Raw genomic sequence first — 22505 nt, 5'->3', positions numbered from 1 at the left:
CGAAGTATATTTGTAAAATGGTGTACCCAATGCCAATTTGTATGCCAACTGATAAACCAGGATTTCATGTCAGAATCTTGACAGGGTGTGAAACAAAAGGATGTGGATGCATCAACTGTCAAGTGACATGTAAACTGGCTTTTGGGAATACATGAAACTTTTTTCAGAGATGAAGTAAAGTCGGTCATTCACATTTTAGGCATGGAAATATTTTCCCTTTTCCCCATTAGGTGTGATTTGCCACCAAAAAGTCTGAAAAATGGAACACTGCAAATGAGTCAGTCTGTAAGTAATGACCAGTGGTGTATCTAAGGGTGGGTCATATGGGTCATGACCCCCCACCCTCTTGGGGCCCGGGGACACCACAGGCCTGCCAGGGGCACCACCGGCCTGTCAGGGGCACCACAGGCCTGTTGGGAGCACCATCAACCTAGCAAGAGCACCATAGGTCTGCCAGGGGCACCACAGACCTGCCAGGGGCCCCACCGGCCTCGCAGGGGCACCACCTTGGGCCTGTCAGGGGTACCACCACAGGCCCGCCAGGGGCACCATAGGCCTGCCAGAGGCACCATAGGCCTAGCAAGGGCGCCACGGACCTGTCAGGGGCACCAGAGGCCTAGTATGGACATCACATGCCTGGCAGGGACACCACCGGCCTCGCAGGGACTGGGACACCTTGGGCCTGTTAGTGGCACCACGTGCCTGTCGGGGACACTCCAGGCTTGTCAGGAGCACCACAGTCCTGTCAGGGCCCAGGGGCACCACCGGCCTCACGTGGACACCACCGGCCTCGCAAAGGCATCATGGGCCTGTCAGGGGCACCACGGGCCTGTCGTTGGAACTTCAGGCTTGTCAGGGGCACCACAGTTCTTTCAGATGCACCGGCGGCCTAGCACCATGGCACCATGTTTGGCCGAGGTCGCGATTCGGCGTATGTCGCCTCGCATTAGCCGCGCGTTTGCAGTCTTTTCGTGGTTTCAAACGTTCAAACATGGGATATGATGTTGCTCCCATGCATTAGGGTGGGTGTCAAGATCACCGGAAGGTCAGGTCAGATCATTTACCTTTGATGATCTCGGTTCACATTTTCGAGTTTTATATGTTTCTAGGCTAGTTTTTGGAGCTGAATTCGAATTAAGCAACCATTTGACCATTTACGAAGTAGTTTTGGTGCCTTCGTAGCATGTTACGAAGCTGTCAGAGGCGGTTGCCACCTACTACGAATACCCGGCAAAACCCTTACTGGTTGACCTGACCTGACCTGACCTGGCCTAAATGCATGAAGACAACATCTATGATCATAACTAACATGATATTCGTGATCAGCACCCCGAAAAACCATAGCAGCCACTCTTTACGACGCTCTAACAGGTCCCGATTTTCCCGACTTTTGGGTTAATGACCTGACCTGGAAGGTCAACCGATGACCTAGGACCTTAAAATTGGGTATAATCGGCTTCCTTTCATCACGGGCAACACGGTCGTTTTTTCCGCGAAGCTCTAGCTCGATCAGGGGCGAAACGGCAAGGGGGAGGGTCCAACGGACCCCCCCCCCTATACGCTCGCTACTGGAAACACCAATACGGGCGAGGGTTAATGGATTATTAAAGACAATTTTCCAGGTTGCCCCCCCAGTCAAATTCCCTTAAAATAGGCTCTGTCCAATGCTCTACCTCTGAGCTATACAGACCAAGTACTTTAACGAGCTACGAGCTGGAGTAGATGGGTAGCCATCTACTCCAGCGTAGATGGCTACCCATCTACGCTGGAGTACAAAAAACATCATCTCACGCTCTCAGTCCCAGCGGATAAAAACAACACCTAATAAATGCGCGGTTGTCTGACAGTGCCATTGCCAAGTTACCAACGGAGCTAAATGTTTGTAGGCGTTCCAGTGTTGCCGAGCCCGGGTATTGCTTATCAATTAAATAACTTTGTATAACGCCCCTGGCAACAGGGACGTCAGATACGGGAGCCAACCATTTTTCATGCATGGAGCATTTGACGCCATGACAAAATAAATTGATGACTTGGATGCATCCGGTTTTGGAATTGGAAGAAGTACGCAGGCTGCTTGGAATGTCAACCTCTGCTCGTAGCCCTCGGAACGATTTTATCTTCTAAGGTTCTCAAAATTACAAAATTTAGCGACTACATCTTACCGAAAGCGGACGCGGGCATAGCGCGGGCTCGTCTTGGGTGGTGCATCCACCATACGATAAATCCCTTGGAACGTTCCGACGAGCCGTACCGGAATGCATGAGATCCATCGTTCCCCTGATCAACAATCATACCCTCCCCGGGGATTTACAGTCTCCTTCAGCCATCAGTCACCATGTCTGCGTGTGTCTCCAACCAGTCGTCTGGGAGGCTGGGAGGAAGACCCTATAACTCTTGTGACGGTAAACTCAATAATTCCTCTGAGGATGATCGTAGCACACTGGAAGTTACTCCCTCCCAGGATACTCTCTGACCCGCCGCGTGTATCAACCCCTACCAGGAGGAACATAGAATTCTCCCAGGTAACACGGGCCACCGATCATACCTTCTGAGACTGCCCCGCCATCAGTGCCACCCATCCTGGGAACAGGGGCCTAGAGGACCCTCCTGACGCCTAAAGACACCATCAGTAGAGGTGGAAGTGTCGCGAGCTCAGGCCGGCACGCGGTCGCCCGGCCTCGGTCCAGCTCCGGCGGCGGGCCGGGCGGCAGGCGGGCGCCCCTGCGCCGCGACGGTCCGTCTCCGCCGTCTGGGGCGGGGTCGGCCGACCACGGATCCTGCTGCTGGCTGTCCAGCGACTGCTGCCGCTGCTGCTGCTGCTGCTGCCGGTGCTGCTCGTAGCGCCGCTCCTGCTGCTGGTGATGGGTCTGCTGTTGTTGCTGCTTACGGCGGCGGTCACCGGATGCGTGCACCGGCAGCACTATTTCTGTAATGGAGGGAACACGGCGATCGGGTCAGCCAGTGCCATCGCCCATCACAACGGTAGCCCGTAACCCCATCTCTCTAATCGCGGGGACGCGACGGCCAGGTCAACTTGGCAGTGGTCGTAACGGCAGTGACGTTTCTGTAGGACTAACTAGATTTATTCATACTCGATTTATTGGGTGTTTTGTGTTGCTGGGTATTGTTGGTGTTACAAGTTCCTTGACTGCCTTGGATGTCGGTGATTTACCGGTTTCGTTTTCCGTTGTTTTTGTCCACCCTGAGTTGCGTGGGATTGCTAATTGCAATGAGTGTATGGGCGGGTTTTAGCGACATAACGTCTTTGCCGTCTATAGATAACGTCATGCGAGATCGATAACGTGGCATAGCGGGTAGCCCGTAGCCCGTTTCAAGTTGAGGTCTAGTGGCTAGTGGTTACTGTAGTAACGTTAAGCTTTGTAAGCCTCTGGTCAGGGAAAGACCTGGGCTATGCACTCACGCGTTCCTGGTCGTGCATGAAGAAGCATTTCTTTTCAATTGGGCGGCTTAGAATGCTAGTCGACAATCTGCCCTTAAAACGGCTTGCCAGTTGCCCCGCACCCAAAATGATAAATCACATTGTTTAGGTAAACATGCGTTCCATTTGCCATGATATTAGCTGGAAATATGACTACCATTGGAATCCCAGTAAACTCGTCTGGCTTGATCAAAGGCACTCTCGCCCTTTTCTCTCTGCTGGTTCGTTGTGTACTATGCATACGAATCGGGTCCTCCTGAGATCGGTTGAGGCCGTTTTAAAGACGACGGATCTCGCTTCATCAGACCGTCGATGGATTGGATTCATGAGGAGAATGCGTAATTGGCCGAACCCACCCACTCAACAGCGGTGAACAATTGACGTTTCACGGAGGCTCCACAGATTTCTCAGTTCAGGTAGCAGCCTCGTGCACTCCAGTCATTGGATAATTGAATTGAATTTGAGGTGCTCTGCGGGGCAGTGTGACACTTGACAGCCGTAAGGTTTGAGTTGAAACTGCCAAACCATGCGGGACGGCAAACGTTTGATGACTTACGAGAGATAGCTATCTATACGACTGTTACGGTATTATTGGAGTTGGCGAATACGGTGTAATTTCGGCAAGATGTCGAGCCACGCGGCGCGGCACTGCTGGGCCATGCGGCACAGCATGTATCAGGCGTTTGGCGAGAGAGACATCTAGCGGCGGGAGTTGAAACTGCCGAGCCCTGCGGCACAGCATGTATCAGGCGTTTGATGAGAGACATCTAGCGGCGGGAGTTGAAACTACCGAGCCCTGCGGCACAGTATCCAGCATGCGTTTGGCGAGACATCTAGCGGCGGGAGTTAAAACTGCCGAGCCATGCGGCACAGCATGCATCAGGCGTTTGGCGACAGAGACATCTAGCGGCGGGAGTTGAAACTGCCGAGCCCTGCGGCTCAGCATGTATCAGGCGTTTGACGAGAGAGACATCTAGCGGCGGGAGTAGAAACTGCCGAGCCCTGCGGCACAGCATCCAGCAGGCGTTTGACGAGAGACATCTAGCGGCGGGAGTTGAAACTACCGAGCCTTGCGGCACAGCATCCAGCAGGCGTTTGACGAGAGACATCTAGCGGCGGGAGCTGTAACTGTCGAGCTGTGCGGCACAGCATGCGTCAGGCGCCTTTGATAAGAGACATCTATCGGCCGCAGTTTGAACTACTATGCCGTGCGGCACAGCATGCATCAGGCGTTTAAGAGGCAGACGATCTAGCCGTGGCGAAAACTGCTGGGCTATGCGGCAGGTATTGATGGGGCAGATGATCTATTGGTGACAGACGTAACTTCCGAGCCGGGTGATATGTTTTTATGGTTTTATACAATAGGGACATAGCCGTTGCCGTATGACGCCGGGTGCTAGCAATGAAAACGGTGCGAAAGTCCTTATTTGAAAGGAAGAAGATCGCCGCATCAGCCCATTGAGGATATCTCGTTTCTACGATTTGAGCGAACTGTAAAATTGAAAATCACAATGGTCATTACTGAATGGTGCGCGGAATTTTGCATAGCCCCTGTCAACCTTATGCGTTGCCTAAGGGAGCCTTTTTTATCCATACCGAAGATGTTCATAAATATTTATTTACTTTAAATATTTAGGTGAGGTGAATCTTTTTCCCTTTTTATTTCCTTTACCTCTAGTAGTATATATGTCTTTAAACAAACACTGTTTTAGCATTCTGTCCCACCTTCTCTGACAAGTACACATTATGAATACGTACCGTGTAGATCGATCCTGTCCACCGCCTCTCCGACGGGATTTTTGGCCACGCAGAGGTACGGTCGAAAGTCGGCGGCCGTGACGCCACTGATAGTTAGAGACATCTGGTGGCGATAGCTGGAGAGTTGCCGATATACTAGGTGATGCCGAGGTCCTGAGGGCAGCATATCACCTGAAAATGATGCGATTGTTTAAAAGAGACCCTATTTTTTATTAGTTTTGCAGTAGTATGGCAATTACATATGTTCTCAAAAACGATTCGCATATTTCCCAATGCACTTCTACCAGTAGGTACCACCCTACTACCAATTGAAATAAGACCCAATCTATAAAAACCCCGAGTTCGCTGCCACTCTGCCAGGCACAATCCGTCCTCCGTCCCAATCCCACCCGGTTTCTCGTCAGTTCTCACCGGGGTTGGGCGTCGCCCAGTAGTAGACGGGCTTTGGGGAGGCCTCCACGTGACAGGTCAGGGTGACCTCTGAGTCCAGCGGGGTGCTGATGAGCCCGTTCACCGCCGACACTGACGGCGCGACTGCGGCATACGGTGGCGCAATCGTCACACGTCAGGGCTGTGGTAGGTTGTGGGTTGTGCCGCTGCCGATGGTGTTACAGGTTACACCGTGGGTGAAGCTCAGAGTGGAAAAGAAGTAATGTTTCTCTCCCTGAAAGGAAGTCGCTGTATCTAACGACTTATAAAAATTCCAGCATGGTACAGCCATTTTTCCTATTAGCGATTTATTCTTTCTCCAGAACGAAGAGAGCCGTTTACTGATATATGTTTTATATACGCTGATAGGTTATGATCCATGCTTTGTTTCGTTCACTTTAAGTTTTAACTAGCCCAGGCTGGCTATGTTACTTACAATGAACAGACACCATGATTCGCTTGCTGACGACCGGAGGTCTGGGAAGCAAATGGGAACTGTTAGTCAAGGTAAAAGTGACGTTATAGAAGAGTGGTAGAAGATGGGAGACAGAGAGGAGAGAGAGAGAGAGAGAGAGAGAGAGAGAGAGAGAGAGAGAGAGAGAGAGAGAGAGAGAGAGAGAGAGAGAGAGAGAGAGAGAGAGAGAGAGAGAGAGAGAGAGAGAGAGAGAGAGAGAGAGAGAGAGAGAGAGAGAGAGAGAGAGAGAGAGAGAGAGAGAGAGAGAGAGAGAGAGAGAGAGAGAGAATGTGACATTGATAAAACAATAAGAGAATGCTAATTATTGCTACAATTGGCGATATTAGTTGTGCTAAGTTACGTGTGGTAGATAAAGATGGACAATTTGTATTAGTAATTCTTGCATGAAATTGGTGTCTTTTTGCTGAAATTGTTATTCAACGTTTTATCCCTGTGACATTACGATATCGCTCCTGAGTCCTGAAGCAAGAACGTAAAATCAAATTAGAGCTCTCTTGAATGAAATGTGGTATACGGGTTTTCGAGAGAAATGCGTTCATTTCAAGCATGCAGAAACATTGCTTGTGCTGCTTATTGCTTAGCACAAGAAACATTGAAACCAGTCATCACCGGGTTGTGTGCATGCAGAACAAGCCATGAAGCCCTTTAACCCTTTTAGTGGCAGGCTCCTGGCTACCCCTATTAGTGGCGGGGGGGGGGGGGGGGCTGTTTACGACCCCCCCTTGATATCTCGAGATCTAACGGGCCGATTTTCAAAATTCAAACGGCATTCGATTTCGCTCAACGTGATCTACATTTCTAAAAAATAAAAATTAAAAGAATGTCAATAGGGGGTAGAGGGGGGTAAAAACGGGCAAATTGCAGATACATTTTAGATTGTTTATCACGGCCAGGTTTCTGAGCCAATCTTAAAGGGACACTCCCACCTTAACATTAGTTTTGAGTTGAGATAGCCAAATTGGTGGCCATGGCCTGCAAATACCGGTTTGGGCACTCACAACATCGAAAAATGCTTTAATTCGAAGATATGGAATTTCATACTTGCAGTTTTCGGATTCTAAGGGGCTAATGCATTGGAATGCCCCCTTAGAATTTGTGACGTCAGCGGAGATCTAACGGTTTTTAAATCTTAGACTAAAACCATCGTTAACACGTGGTGGTATACACGCTGCTTTGCGCGCAACGTCTGCCGCACTTTAAGGCTGCCAAATTATTGCTTCCAAATAAAGTCGCTAGTAACAGGGGAGATCCCAAAAAGTAAACAAAAGTAAAAGCCTAATATCTTGAAAACCAGTGAATATTTTTCGGTGAAATTTGGTAGATATTCGTTTTCGCTCTTTCTGAACCAAGGGACGTCACTTTCATGCCAATTCATTAACTTTTTTGAAGGTGGGAGGGTCCCTTTAACGCAACTTTTGCCGATCGATAGAGAATGAACCAGGAATTCACATGGATCCTAAAAATATGCATTTTCAAAAATCATAGGCGGATACAGATCATTGAGATTGGGGTACACAAAAAGTATAGTAAATAAGGGTTTTGTTTGTACTGTTTCTAAAAAGGGTGGCAATGGTCTTGTTATGTTACAATTTTCTTATGAGAGAACGACTACAATTGTATTGGTCATGCATAGACGGTGTCAGGGCACCAATGTTGGGAGGTAAAACATAACCCCCCTTTTTGGACGCCTGGATCCGCCTATTATAGCAAAAACGTGTCAAAAGAGGATGCACAATAACTTTGTATATGTTATCACATGATACCTTTCATTCACTGTTCGTAAAACTGGTGTATACAGTTATAATACATCAGCATCGTGATCTTCGCCCAAATGACTCGCTTCACGAATAGGACCCCCCAATTCCCAGTGCTCTGGAGCCGCCCCTGGTAAAGGTATGAACTTGAAATTTTCAGGGAATGTGCCCAATTTAGTTTTAGGAAAAGTCAGAAAATTTCAGCATCGTAGCTGCAGCGGTTTCGGAGATATTTCCGAAAAACCTGAGGGGTGGATGAAAACAACCCCCCTGCCACTAATAGGGTTAAACAATAAGTGCATCTGAAGGCCAAGTGTTGATCTCAACAGTTGGCAGTGTGCACATAGCTTGCAACGAGTGTTGTACCTAATTCTGCATGACCAGTGTCACAAGCTTATTAGTAATTTGAATTAAGCGTCCGCCACATCTCATTTGTAATGCGCCCTTACATGCCGTTGCTGGCGATGCATAGATAAACTCCCATGTCCGTCCTGGCTATGTTGGCCAGGTGCAGGACCTGGCCGCTGAACGTGTGCCCTGTGAACAGAATACAGATGACGACGTGAGGAGACACCGAAGAATCCCACCCACCACATTTCCGTTGCGCGACCTGCATGCAAAAAGTGCATGCAATCTAGAAATATTGCCAATGATGAGCGTGGCGCAGTGGCGTCAACTGATGGTCCGCCACTTTTTTATTTCTTTCCGCATGATAAGTGACAAAATTCAAAGGCATTCATAGTTTTCCCTGCATAGGCGCGGGAACCGGGAGGGGGGGGGGGGCAGTGGGGGCAACTTACCCCTCCCCCAATCTGGGGCCGTGGGGGCGGTGCCCCCTCAACTTTGAGACGGAATATCGCACTTTTTTATGAATTTAGCTCGAATGTTTGAATGGACGGATTAACAGAGCCGGAGCCCACGCTAAGCAGTGCTTGTTGCGTAGACCCCGACACCTACCGTCCGATTGCGCAATTCCGGGTAACGGGAGAATTTAGATGCCAAAGTTTAACGTGCCCTTCAAAGCCGGACACGGCCTGTCCCACTCAACTGACTTCAACTGGCTGCGGCTGCTCCCACCAACCGCAGACCATCCCCGTCAGGAGTCTCAAATATCGAGCGCCGGAGCGTCTCGAACCCGGGCTCTCACTACCGGGAGTCCAATGCTCTACCAACTGAGCTACGAGGCAGGCTTTTATGCATTGATGCATTTTTTGTTGCTGAAAAAGTCAAGGGATGAAAAACAAGTGGTCTAAAACCAGTGAGAAAATAGATTTGGGGGTACCCTAGGTCAATCTCTATTATGGTGTGCCCTCCCCCCCCCCCCCCCACACACACACTGAAAGTAGTACCCGCGCCCCTGTTTCCCTGTAATATAACCGATACTAGTAAATAAGTTTTCCAAAACCATCTAAATATTTTGATGGCCTTGGGCGGGAACTTATGATGACGACGCGCTAATGATAAGGTCATGGAACTGATGTCGCTACTAAAAGTTTCCCTCGATTCCCGAATCCTTGGGCCCCTCCCTCCGATCCGAGCACCTGTGCCTCAGTCTAACCGCATTAACCCGGCACCGCCTGGGCTATTTCCGTACCCACGACAGCCGGGGGGGGGGGGTCGGATCCAATCCCCCCCTGTTATCTCGAGAACAAATGGTCGTATCGAGCCCCGCGAGGCGGCGTTCGAGGGGTCTCTACGAGACCTTCCCAAAACACTCTTAAGATTTTTAGATTGAGGTCAACTTTCGGGTCAAGGTCAGGTCAAATGTAAAATTCTGGGGTTTCTGCATGATGAAGATTACGGACAGCGGAATCGATAGCTCCTGCTCGAAACTCACCAAAAATGACCCCAAAGCCCTAATGAAGGTACCATATGCGTATAGGGGTCATACTAAGCACGGGTCAAGGTCAGGTCAGGTCACGAAAGGCCACGGTAGTTTACTTTCTGCCATGTGGGCATGCGACATATGTTTTATGGGTTATTTTTCACGCCGAATCTGATAGTCATTGTTATAACTTATATGTGACCCAAAGTCACTGTCCTGGTCATCAGTATGTATTGAAAGCATAAAAATCGTTTGTACCATGCATCACCAAGTTATAGGCCAGGGCCCTAAGAAAGAAAGTCATTTTTTATTTTTTTTTATTTTTGACATACAAATTCACTTTTCTAGACGAGCTTTGTTCCAGGAATCTAATGCTGCATTTTTTTCACATGCGATGTTCAGAAGTGCTTAAAACTCACGAAAATACTCATGACGTCACCAATCACCATGCCCTATATATGTTGAATTTTTTGTACAATTTGGGGGTCAAAAGTTAAGAGAGAAAGTTGAAATTTGGGACATCAAATGTTCTAATAGAGCTCTATAACATATAATCCGTTTTGTTTTAATGTTTGGACAATTTTGGATTTTAGTAGCTGTTTTCCAAAAAAAAAAACTTTTTTGAATTTTTATAAGTATAAAGCGCATTTTATGAGGAATACGAGATAGCCATTTTAAAGAGCTCATTTGGTTGCGTCTATTCATGTCCTTAATTTGCCGTTTGCTATAAACTTTATTTTTAGCGATTTTTTAAAACATTAGGTGCCAGCGGTTCATGAGTTACTGCAGAAAAAACGGAGGGGGGCGGGGTCGGATCCTACCCAGGCGCAGGTTAAACTGCAGCTGCGTCCTGTCTCCCACTCGATGCGGCGAAAGGGATGCATCCTACCTCCCAACAGTGGAGCGGAGGTGAGAAAAGTGCGGAGACTAGCAGCGCGCAGACACGGCCCGTCGCTCATCCCCTCTGATGGCCTGTCGGCATCGGGCCGGGCCCGCGGTCCGATCTCGCCACCGATACCAACTCTGCTCGCTGGTCGGCGTCGGAGGCTGCCGCCGACAGGTGATGGAAGTCTGGGAGGCTACTGCACAGGGACAGGGACACCACCCAGGGGTAAACGCCGCGCTATGAACTAATGACGGACGGCGAAACTTGGGACGGTGAGCGATAGCACGGCTCGAGGCGTTATCGCTCCAGAGTGCCGCCGGTGTCCGAGAGTTTCGTGTGAACGGTGGTAAATGGTGACGGCACCATGCATCGGTGATCAATCAGTCACCAGTGGTGCATGAAGTGGTGATGACAGCCGCCGATATCCATGAACTGATAATGTTTATGCTTGGTGACCTGTGAACTGATTGATTAACACCTGGTTATAAGTTTTGTGGTTGATGTCCGGGGTGTTCTAAAAAGTAATTATGCGGGTAGTTCTAAAAATTAACATGACTGTAATAGTGTAATATGACGTCTTTGTGATTTACCGTTAATGTTTTGCAGTGCTGTTAAATCCTTTAATGCCATTAATGCCATTAATGCCATTAATAAGATATTGCATCTTCGGATGGGACACTTTCACCACCCACAAGTGCTCTCTGACCACCGGCACGTGTTGATCAGTGTCACGGAGCGTCATCAGTTCATCCAATCAGTCGTCGGCACCGTCTCGAAGTGACTGGCAGCGTCATCCCGTGGCCGCCTGGGTCCGCCGCGACCCCGGGCCGGTCGCGCTGCTTTGATCACCCGCTCGGACGGACCGCCGACGCCGTGTCACTGACACTGACACCCACTCTGATGTTTCTCCGGCGGAACCTAGCGGCGTGCTCACTGCGACCCTCTGGCCGCAAATAGACTCCGAAACATGACTCACATGGAGTACCGGGACTCGGCCGTACCGGTGCTGGATATGACCAGTTATTTTGATGTGGGGTATCGCCATGACCTTTCGGTTGTGTGCAGACTTCCGGACCGTCAGATCGCCTTCAAATAATTTTTCACTCAACTCGATGAAAACTCATTCAGATCAGTGACCTCACTCACAGGGTTCCAATATATGCGCTTACTTTTATCCTATTTCACAATAGCCGTTTTCACGACGGCCATCTAGTACACATGTGGTGCACATCTGGTGCAGATTAGGTGCAGATTTTGTCAAATTAGGTTCAGTGTGTCTCTTAGTAGCTATCAGCTAGGGTTGCACTTTTTGCTTATATGCCTGTTTTGTCATATTATCAGAGAGTATCATCGACTAAAACACTGACGAAAATTCATAAAATAAAGATATTTGCTGTAAAAGAGATTAGGTGAAGATTTGGTCAAATAAGGTGCACTCGCCGGATAGCCCGTCGTGAAAACGGCTAATATCTTGACCCAACGCAATGCGCTCTTTCTCTAGCCCGACTTCTGCACAAGCTCAATAAATTTTGACCTAGCTCGATGATTGACACGTTTCATTGGCATTTGACCTATCTCACTGGCCTCTGACCATATCCCCTAACCTCTGACCCGATTCTCTGACCTCTGACCCGATTCCCTGACCTCTGACCTAACCCACTGACCTCTGAACTGGCTCACTAACCTTCAACCCAGCTCTATAATTGAGACACGTTTCCTTGGCATTTGACTTGTGACACTGACCTCTGACCCGTCACACTGACCTCTATCCCGTCCCACTGACCTCTGACCCGTCCCACTGCCCTTTGGCCCGTCCCACTGCCCTTTGACCCGTCCCACTGACCTCTGACCCGTCCCACTGACCTCTGACCCGTCCCACTAACCTTTGACCCGTCCCACTGACCTCTGACCCGTCTCACTGACCTCTGACCGGAGCCAATGACCCCTGACCCGCCACACTGACCTCTGACCCGTCACACTGACCTCTGATCTGTCTGCCATGTCGGAGCACGATGTCGCCGCCGTCCTCTCTGATCCAGCTGACTGTGGGCTGCGGATGACCTCTTACGCGACACTCGAGCCGCGCCGAGCCACCTTCGGGTACGTCCACGTCGCCGCTTGTGTCCGAGGAGATGATGTCGGGAGGCACCACCACCTCCAGAACGCCCACCTGACGGCACACGGCGCAGAGATCGCACGCGGCCCGGGGCGGACGGGAGGGTAACGCCGCCCACTGCCGGCCGACGCAGGAGGTAGGCTGTGCCGCAGTGGTCGCGCGCACTCCGGGACAGCCTATATACGAGATAACTGAGTAGACACGTTGTGTGATATGCAGTGAATGCATACCGTCTTTGAGCAGTTCTACCCTTAGGGATTCTTTCGCCTATGGTTTAAAGTGAAACTAGGGACTAAAAGTGGTTATTCCTCTTTCCTACCACCTACAAAAATAGTTTTTTTTTTGTGTATGATAAAGCTAAGAAAGACCGTATTCAAATCTATCTTTATCCCGTTCTTGACTTAACACGCGCAGTGGAAGGGTTGCGAGTACTACGCCCAGTGGAAGGGGGGGGGGCGGATGTCGCCCCCCCCGAAGATCTCAGCTCCCACTGAAGCTAGAAAGACGAAATTTGGAGGGTAGGCGGAGGCATCGGGGAACTCTGTTGTGTGTGAATTTCATGACCCTAGGTCAATATCTTTAAGGTCAAATGAGGTCAAATGTGGTCAAATCTGCCATATGAGCGACTTTTTTTTGCGTTTACACGCCGATAACTCAAAAAGTTATTGGCCGATTTTCTTTTTTCTTTCAGTTTACGAAAGAATATACATTTGTGAGTACGTATGGTGAATTTCTAATTAATCCAACTATAAACATGGCAGCTAGAAGTCTGCTAAGGGTAAGATGTCGCCGTCTGAAGCGGGATCGGCCGACGCGGGAAGCGCGGCAATCACAATTTTGTGTTTACACACTCATAACTCAAGTTGTTACCGGCCGATTTTCAAAATTCTTTGACCATGAGATTGTCTGTACATTTCTTAGTCTTCTCACACAGTTTGACGCGAATCGCATATAATCAACGGTAAGGAGCGCGATGTAAAGACGGAACCGTCCCGCCCCGGCACAGTCTACAATTCAGGCGGCGCGTAACGGCTAGCGCCGGCCGCCGCGCCGCCACAGCGGCAGGATGTTTGACTTTACACCGCTGTAACAAGAAAAGTTGTGACCCGATTTTCTTATTTCTTGCACGAGAAGATCCGCAGTTCAGTTCTGGACAGGTAGCCAAAATTTCACATTAATATCATGTTTGCGGCGCGAGTTATTGGCGAAAAACAGGAGGGGTGGGCGGAATCCGCCCCCCTTCCACTGCGCGTGTTAAAATATAATCGTGGCTTTTCCATTTTTTTTTTTAATCTCAACATCTAACGATGTGTTGGCCAATTGCTGGTTTTGACTGACCTGCACCCTGACTGGCACCGTGTTGACCTGGCACATGTAGCTGCCGCTGTCGTCGCGGCGCACACCTCGCAGCGTCATCGTCCACGTGTTGACGTCATTGCGCACCACCGACAGGCGTTCCGTGTCCGAGATGACCCGCTCGTTGATCGACAGGATGCCCTGGTTCTCGGATTTGATCCAGGCCACCTGTCAATTACACTCGGTGTAACTGCAGGAAACTCGGTTTGGTAAGTTTCCTTACCAAACCGAGGTACAACTGGCAGCATGTGCTCCTTATGAGCACTATGTCGCTGTTTTGTCACAGACAATATCTAAAGGTTCCACAATAGGTCACTTATGCATTGATCGATGATGTCTTTTGTTCAAAATCAGCTGAGAGCTAAAAGTTTTCAGTGACATTTAAAGTTATCCCAAGACACCTGAAGCTTAATGAGAATGGAGTGCAACTGAATGCCTACATCGATGGTCAATGACCAAAGTTACACTTAAGAAACCACAGGCGGAAACTACATGCCCATGCTCCACGACCGTCAGCCAGCGGTTCAAGTAGCATGGACGATCTTTCCAGGATCCAACAATTAACAATGTGTTCATATCTGAATGATAGTCCACTGAATGTTGCTACAAAATATATGTAACTATCGCTCAAACAGAGGCGAGCACAGCACATTTTCAGCCCGGCCCCGCTCATGGGTGTCTAGATAAAGATTCGCAAGCTGACAAGAAATCGGAATGAATCGCAATTGCGCATAAGCTCGCATAAGGGCAATGACAAAATGATAAAATGTTCGAATAGATATAATTTGCCATCGCACCCATCATATGACGGTATCCTGTATACATCGTAATTCGTACGCACATTATAACCCGTCATCTTCCCTTTCGCGTTTCCTCCCCTGCCCTGTGCACGTCGGCAGCAAAAGCCAAGTACCAATCAGCCATCACCGTCGGATGGACAGCGGGTACTCGTATGTCTCGGTGGGTCACTCCGCACACCATTCCGGCGGCGCACGGAGCCGGGCCAGCCCTGGAGCGGTCCTCTCGAGCCGGCGGTCTGAATGGTCTGTCCGTCCGGCGAGCGGCGCTCGAACAGGGCACGTGCGAGCCGTCGGGGGCAGGCGGCCGGCGGTCCTCTGCGGGCCCTCCAGGCGGGACGAGCGCCGCCGCCGGCCGGCTGTCGGCGCCAGCTCTGAGGCTTAATTAGCGGTCCGCTCTGCGCAGCTCCCTCCGAGAGGGCTATCAAAAACATGGTGCCCGGCCGAGGGGTGATACCGTGTCAGCGGCAGCCCGGCACGTCGGTCATCGGAGCGAGCCGTCAGACCGGCGCAGAACCGACCGGCGGGCAGAGGCAGGACCCATCGGCACCGGCATACACCGACCAACAGACCAGCGCCAAACGGATAGTCAGACCAGCACAGAACAGACCGGCATTGACATAGAACCGACCGGCAGACCGCCACAAAGTCGACTGGCACCGCCGCGCACTGAAACAACCGGCATTTGGCGCCAATAAAATAGCAACGAGCCTGTACATACAGGAGCGCATTTAAATTTGCAGGCTCTGTATCGTAAACGGCTTTGATTGCTTCATCTGTTGTCTTTACGCTCCACTCCTCACCCAAACTGTCATCGTCCAGACCCTCTCCTCTGCGCACAGTCGGTGCTCCGACGTGGTCCAGCTATTTGCTCCCCATTCCGATCAGGCCGCGCGTGAGGGAGTCTCGGCGACATAATTGCCGACGCCTTCATTCCGGCTGTCGTCATACGTCAGCCGCAGGGGCGCGCTGTTGTTTGTTCTCCGGGGACATTTTGGCGGAACGGAGGCCGCCTGTTCGACACAGCCCGACAGTTTTTGTGGGGGGAGGGGACGAGCTCGATGTGTTTCACTGAGTCTGGATAGTTTTTACGGGATTGGAGAAATGGGCACGTAGCCACTGCCACACTTCATTAACTCGGCCTGTATAGCGATTCTGCCGCAACAACTTGGGACAGCAGGATCGATTATGGTCGGAAAAATTGTCCTTGTCGTTGTAATGTTGGGAAGGGCAATCGATAAATGACCATTTGTTCCGATTTTGCTCTTTTGATAGATAAAGCGAAAAGTTTACATTAGTTCAGCTTTTTTACAACGCTGCTTTTCTGAGAGAAAAAAAAAAAACTCGTTCCCAATTACGAAGACGGGGTATTACAGTGCTACTGTACTGACAAAAGAGACGATAATCACCAATGTAACGCGCAGTGAGCACTGCTGACAATACTGAAACTCTTCTACACGATCCCTGTATGTAATTACCACCTGAATCCTGATCCACTGAAGATGCCTGACCCTAGCAGAGACGGAACGGAAGATGCCTGTCAGGGCCAGCCGCACCCATCAAACGTTCCCCGCGCCGCACGACGATCCCCGCAGTCGTTGGACGCGACCAACTTTACCGCTGACAACGCTACACCCCGCGTCACAGATCGTCAACCCTGCGCAGACTTTGTCGCGGCAGCGCCCAACGGTGCTGACAAAGCTGCTACGTTTACGACTCGCATTTAGTCTTTCCACGAGAGGCTGAGTTACCGTTGCCGCATTGATAAATATGAAACGGTAAAATTTGTCATGGCCTAGAGTGGAAGAGCTTTGTCATGTTGCCGTTTTCTATTTATGCTGGGTACCATTTATTTCAGGCTTCGTGCCTAGTAAATCCAAAATATTTGTTGTGTTAAATGTGCTTCCAATGTATTGTTCCAGGCAGCAGCAATACCTGATAGCATACGCAAATTAAAAGCGACAGTAAGAGCGATTTGGAATTTAGGTAATGCAACTTCACAACAATGGATGCTCTTTTGAGAGGAGCATTGCCCGATTTCCGGTAAATACGCTCTAGCGTGCGGTCCTTCCTGTCCGCGGCGTTGTTGATTGTGTTGCTGTTCTCGCTGTCTATGGTTGTATGTACTCGTGTGACGCTGCACGCGCGCGGCGACTGTCAGCGACTATGTTGCTGTGACACTGCACGTGCCTGACATGTCGCCGGTGGCGTCCCGTACCGCCTGCTTCGTGTCGTGCCGACCGGTAACGTAATAACGAGGCGGCTGAGGCTGCCCCGCCCGCACAGACGCCGGTACTGCCTCCCTCCCTATACAGGGCTGTCAGCGACAGCGAGGAATGTAGCACCAGAGGCGCCGCGCACTGATGCATTACCTCGCTGCTATTCGCTGTGTAGTAGTGGATTTGGTAGTGGGAGCAGAATGCAGATGCTTTTTGTTTGCCAATCACTTGACTCAGAGATATCGTGTCTACATTATAAGAGTACGGCTCCGATTATTTATACGATGAAATATCAAACACGTTATCTTTTTTTTGGCATGGGAGGGTAGTGACTTTGGTGTTCATGCGATCGCAGCCTGGCTAAAGCAACAGTACCAATATTCTCAATAATCCGAACTCAACGATACCGAGAAGGTTCTCTGTCCGGTTTGTGCTAATGGTGGGTCTTTTGTGGTCCGAGGATATAGGTAAACACTGAACACTGTACACCGAACAGCATCTTGTGTGGTCCGAGATCGCAGTGAGCCAATTACCTTGCGTGGTTCGATATCAGTGTTAAACCAGTACCTTTGCGGTTCAAGGCTGCAATGAACCGCCAACCTTAAACAAGGTTCATCGCATCTTGGACCGCAAAGGTACATACCTTGCGTACCTTGGCCGATATCAGTGTTGTACCAGTACCTTGTGCGGTCCGAGGTTGGCGATGTGGCAGGTGAAGGTGGCCTCGCGTCCCACCGGTACGGTGATGTTCTGTAGCGGGTGGAGGAACCGCGGCCAGTCCTGGGTCCTGGCCACCACCGACCACTCGCTCAGCACTGCAGCACACGGAGCGACAGCAGTTAGGACTGCAGCACACGGAGCGGCAACAGTCAGCACTGCAGCACACGGAGCGACAGCAGTTAGGACTGCAGCACACGGAGCGACAGCAGTTAGGACTGCAGCACACGGAGCGGCAACAGTTAGCACTGCAGCACACGGAGCGACAACAGTTAGCACTGCAACACACGGAGCGACAGCAGTCAGCACTGCAGCACACGGAGCGACAGCAGTCAGCACTGCAGCACACGGAGCGGCAACAGTCAGCACTGCAGCACACGGAGCGGCAACAGTTAGCACTGCAGCACATGGAGCGGCAACAGTTAGCACTGCAGCACATATGCGCTTATACCGCACAGCAGCAGTCTACACAGCAACACTCACGGCGCAGTGACAGTCAGCGCAATGTTCATCTGTTGACCGAACTCAGCTATCTTACGAGTAACGTTACAACTTGGAGTTTGATGTGAACAATTAGAAAAAAAATATTATTTCCAATGGAACAAACATGATGAATCAAATTGATTGCTGCACTCATGATGTCTAGCTACGGATCATCAGATATGCAGCAATTCACAGACAATGAGCGCAAGTGTTTTGGAGGAAAAGAAAAAATGGGGAAAAAGGAAATTTTCACCAAGGTGCGGTTGGATTAGGCTTAATATATAAGTCAGTGAAACAATACAGGCGCCGTATTTCCTTCCCTCAAAAACTTTCTCGCAAGGCGGATGACTGCGCCAAACGATCTAATTAAATCGAATCATGCATGAGCCGTTCGGCTGTTTGAAGTTTGAACTGTCTGCTGTCGGGGGCACGTCGATGATTTCCAGGAACATTTCAATTCAATATGAAGGCGTGTTTCGATCATCCTATAAACGCATTTGGACACGGTGCTTGTCACATCGTCAGGCATATAACCAAATATATTGGGGGTAATTGTGAGCGTTTACTTTGTTATGCATGGCGGCAGACGGGCGGCGATATGTCGACGGGCGCCATCTGATCCCTGGCCGGCGTCGGCGGACGACGGACTCATGGGAAGTCCGAACTCCGACATAGAACTCATTCACAACAGCGTCCAGCACCGTGCCATGAGCACGATGCTATTATAGTTAATTTCCCAAGTCTTGCATTTTGTTAAATAATGGACTAATAAATGCCTTACCGCATCTTGTATCAAAAGAAACATATTTTTGCACAAACATGAATATTTATTATGATCCGTCATAGGATTTTGGTAACTAAAAATAGGAACTTTCTTTTCACAAGCCATCGGACTAAACATCGGAACACACAGTAATGGTAAATCGATCAGCTCCCGGATGACATGCAACTAACTGCACCGGCAGTCGCAGCTCGCGGCAGGCCGGGGCGGCGGAAGCAGTAGACTCGTGTGCGGCGCCGTTTCCCCCTGTCGGCGATGGGTTCGCGGAGGGCCTCTTTGACGGGGGTCTCGGTGACATGGTCTCGGTCATCGCTCCCGTTACAGACCGGATTACCATCGAGCGGCCATGGGGTGGCGGCCTCACTTCCCGGGAGTGGAGCGTCAGAGCGGTGTCAGCCCCGCGGCGAGGTGCCGCTCTCTGATTTTAGCCGATTGATTCCGCGGCTCCAGATTTGAATCTCGGCTCTTGATTTGATTGAGCTTTGGCAGGTCTGAGCCGGCACGTCATTAGCTTGATGTAAATTTGCCCGAGAAAAGTGGCAGACGTGTAGATTTATTGGTCAGAAGTGTAATAGCAATGCGAACTGCATTCTGTGTAGGCCACCACCTGCCTATCCCTTGAAGTTTAGAAGTTAGAATGAACCACCTCAGGTGCAGACGCAAAGTTTGATCCTTGCTTTATTAGAGTCGTTATTTGGAACACAAAACATGACAGGGCAGACTGAAATGTTGGTCTTTAAGCAAGTAAATGTTAACTAAAACGCGATAACTGCGATAAAGCAAGATCTATTTTTGAGATAAATTTCCAGCGTATTTGTTAAACACGTAGTTTTTCTGAAAAGAAATCAATCTGAAAAAATCGTTTTATTTCCCGCATACCTAAAAAGCAATAAACATCTTAATGTCTTTGCAAGTCACTGGAAGTCATGCTACATTTGAACTCAGAACGAGCAATCAGATCAGCCCGCCGCCAATAAGTTAGATTGGCGGTGCCCCGCGTATTAGCATCTGTTGTAGTCAGAGAACAAAGAGGCGAAGTCCCGCGACACCAATCTGTTTTCGGTTGCTGCGTTATGCGCAATGGCTCGGCAACGCGTTCTATTGCAAATACATCGTGGTAGACTGGATAGACTGGATATATCAGCTGTTTCACGCCTAGGAATTGACTGCACACTCAGAGGATGCCAGTAGGCGCAGTGCATTTGGGAAATGCGTCGAAACGAGACTGCATGCGATTTCTCTAGCGGAAAGCCAGAGGATCCCAAAAGACATCAGACTCCCAATGAGCCCAGAGACGCTGCGGAGTCCTGAGTAGACACGGAGGCCTGGGGCGCAGAGACGTGCCGCCAAGGAAGGAGGCGACAGGACAACACTTTGGAGGAACAAAACATCAACAAATGAGAGACAACGAGACTGCCGCAGGCTTCAGGGAGACAATATTTGGGAGTCACTAAATTATCAAAAAAATGTCCCTGAAAACTTTTCTGAAATTGAATTTTGCATAATCAGCTGTTATCTAAATGTATGCATAATTTGCGGCGCCTATAATGTGTAGAGTTAAAATTTCATCGATTTTTGGCAAGATTTGGAATGTCATTCTCATTTATTATTCACGCATCCTGAGCCTGAAAATGTGAATGTTTCGTCATGCTCTTATGAAAATCACATTTTTTAACGAAACAACGAAACATCAAGATTGCAACATTGCACACATTGAAACGTGTGTCGGACTGAAACTGGGGATAAGTTGTAGGTAGCGCTGTGTGGTGCAGCATCGGCTTACCCGGATGAGTCCAATCAGACGCCATCGCACCTTATGGGATAAATGGCCCCCTCTGGGAGCATGGCCTCCGTAATGGGACCGTATCGACCCAAAGGTGTACCAGAACGGAAAGGGGCGCATGTGTCTATGTGGTGATGTGTTATTAGACGGGAAAATTTGTAATTTACTGACATCAAATGACATAAGTGTGCACAAATATTAACACAAATTACATTGGTCTAATATCTTCCGATGCTTGCACATGGGATTAATCATATTTGACGAACCGGAGTCCACAGATGCTAAAATAAGTGGTGCCCATGGTTCCATGGAAAACATGTTTTTACACATACCGTAATAATTTGAGACTGTAGTGAGTGTTTGAGACTGAGACTTATATTTCATGGCATCCGAGCTTACCTGCATAAACTAGGGCGACGACCTGGAGAACCCGAGGTGGCCTAAGACAGGGCATCGTGGTCCCTGAAAAAAGATCAGGCGAAGTCAAACATATTACTTATGCATTATGAGTCAAAGCTAAAATATTAAATTATAAAATATAGCATAACGACTTTGCTATAGCGGATTCAATCCGATGAAACACTTGCTGGTACCCCGACCCGGTGTTTCAATACGCGATCAATGTCACCGGTTGACGGTGGCATAAACTTTTGATTTTCCATTGCGGCGCTCATTATGCCTTTCTTGTTTTACATCAGTAGATATGGTAAGCATTTGGCTAACCCTTTACTGTTACGCGCCAAAATAAATGGATAAAAATGAAATAAAAAAGAGCAAGCGTAATAATATTGAGATCACAGGAAGCTTCTTTTAGCTGCAGACAGACCATGTTTGCTTTAAATGTCGCCTTGCATCCCGTTTGCTCTGAATGTTATTCATCTTAAAACGTCAAGCCTTGCAAATTAAATATAGATGAGCTGTGAAGCATTTCAATCATAGCACAATATCCCTTCGTAGAAATCTAAACCGTGATGCCTTTTTGAGCTTTTGATATTCGGCCGCCCACCCACCGCGATCCCAATTTTACCACATTGGACATTTGATTACCGTCAACTATGCCATACTTTTTGCCGTGTGCGCAAACGAGCTGCCAACTTTGTAAGTGCCGCCGACTATGGGCGCTGTCGGGCCGCGCATCATAGGGTCGGGCACGAATCAATCAAAACCATCAAGCATTCCCTCGCCCACTCACATGTGTCTGTCAGGTAAAGTCAAACCGTGGAGCGGGGGATAACAGCAGATCCTGCTTTTCAGCATTACTTTGTCGTCATCTTCTTTCAAATATAGACGTCTAAGTAAAGCAGCTCCATACTTAACAGTTGGTGAGCAAGGGAATCATAGCAGGTAGCACGTAACGCAGCATCAGGTATGTGTTTTCTTATACATTAACCGAAAAAAAAAAAATCCTACAAAAGTTTCTGCGATTGTTATATTGTATGGCACATATGCTCAGCAGCCGTCACTTTCCATAGAGTCCGTTCTCTACGTGCTCCACTAACTTAACTTCGCACCTAGTTATCAATCAGCATTCTGCACGATATGCCACCAGTTGTCGCCATTTCCTCCGCTGGCCTTTGTGAAAACGTCGGATTACCGGGCCGGTATGGCGGCGCTTTGTGCGCAGTGCGGCGTTTGTGACGCGCGCCGTCGGCAGTTGTGACGCGGCTGATTTGCGCCATTGTGACCG

General features: G+C 49.3%; 1 protein-coding gene across 1 annotated transcript; it reads right to left on the bottom strand.

The window, feature by feature from the left end:
* Positions 1–1797: 1797 nt before the first annotated feature.
* LOC122378308 (lachesin-like) lies at positions 1798–21277 on the bottom strand. The gene is made up of 9 exons (XM_043359239.1): positions 21218–21277; positions 17736–17869; positions 14021–14206; positions 12550–12736; positions 8305–8392; positions 6063–6103; positions 5609–5731; positions 5198–5368; positions 1798–2926 (listed from the first exon to the last, which is right to left on the bottom strand). The coding sequence occupies exons 1-9, from the start codon at positions 21270–21272 to the stop codon at positions 2595–2597; spliced, it is 1317 nt and encodes a 438-aa protein (XP_043215174.1). The 5' UTR covers positions 21273–21277; the 3' UTR covers positions 1798–2594.
* Between the last annotated feature and the right edge of the window lie 1228 nt (positions 21278–22505).

The sequence above is a fragment of the Amphibalanus amphitrite genome, unplaced genomic scaffold, assembly GCF_019059575.1.
Source record: "Amphibalanus amphitrite isolate SeventyFive unplaced genomic scaffold, NRLGWU_Aamphi_draft 000057F_arrow, whole genome shotgun sequence".
NCBI classification, from domain to species: domain Eukaryota; kingdom Metazoa; phylum Arthropoda; class Thecostraca; order Balanomorpha; family Balanidae; genus Amphibalanus; species Amphibalanus amphitrite.
The sequence above is the reverse complement of the archived record's forward strand: the minus strand, read 5'-3'. Positions and strand labels throughout refer to the sequence as shown.

Coding starts and splice junctions, on each gene's coding strand:
- LOC122378308 (XM_043359239.1), bottom strand. CDS start 21,272: ATGCCCTGTCTTAGGCCACCTCGGGTTCTCCAGGTCGTCGCCCTAGTT. Junction 12,737..14,020: donor CGGTGCCAGTCAGGGTGCAG/GTCAGTCAAAAC, acceptor GTGTGCCGTCAG/GTGGGCGTTCTGGAGGTGGT. Junction 6,104..8,304: donor TGCATCGCCAGCAACGGCAT/GTAAGGGCGCAT, acceptor TTTGCTTCCCAG/ACCTCCGGTCGTCAGCAAGC.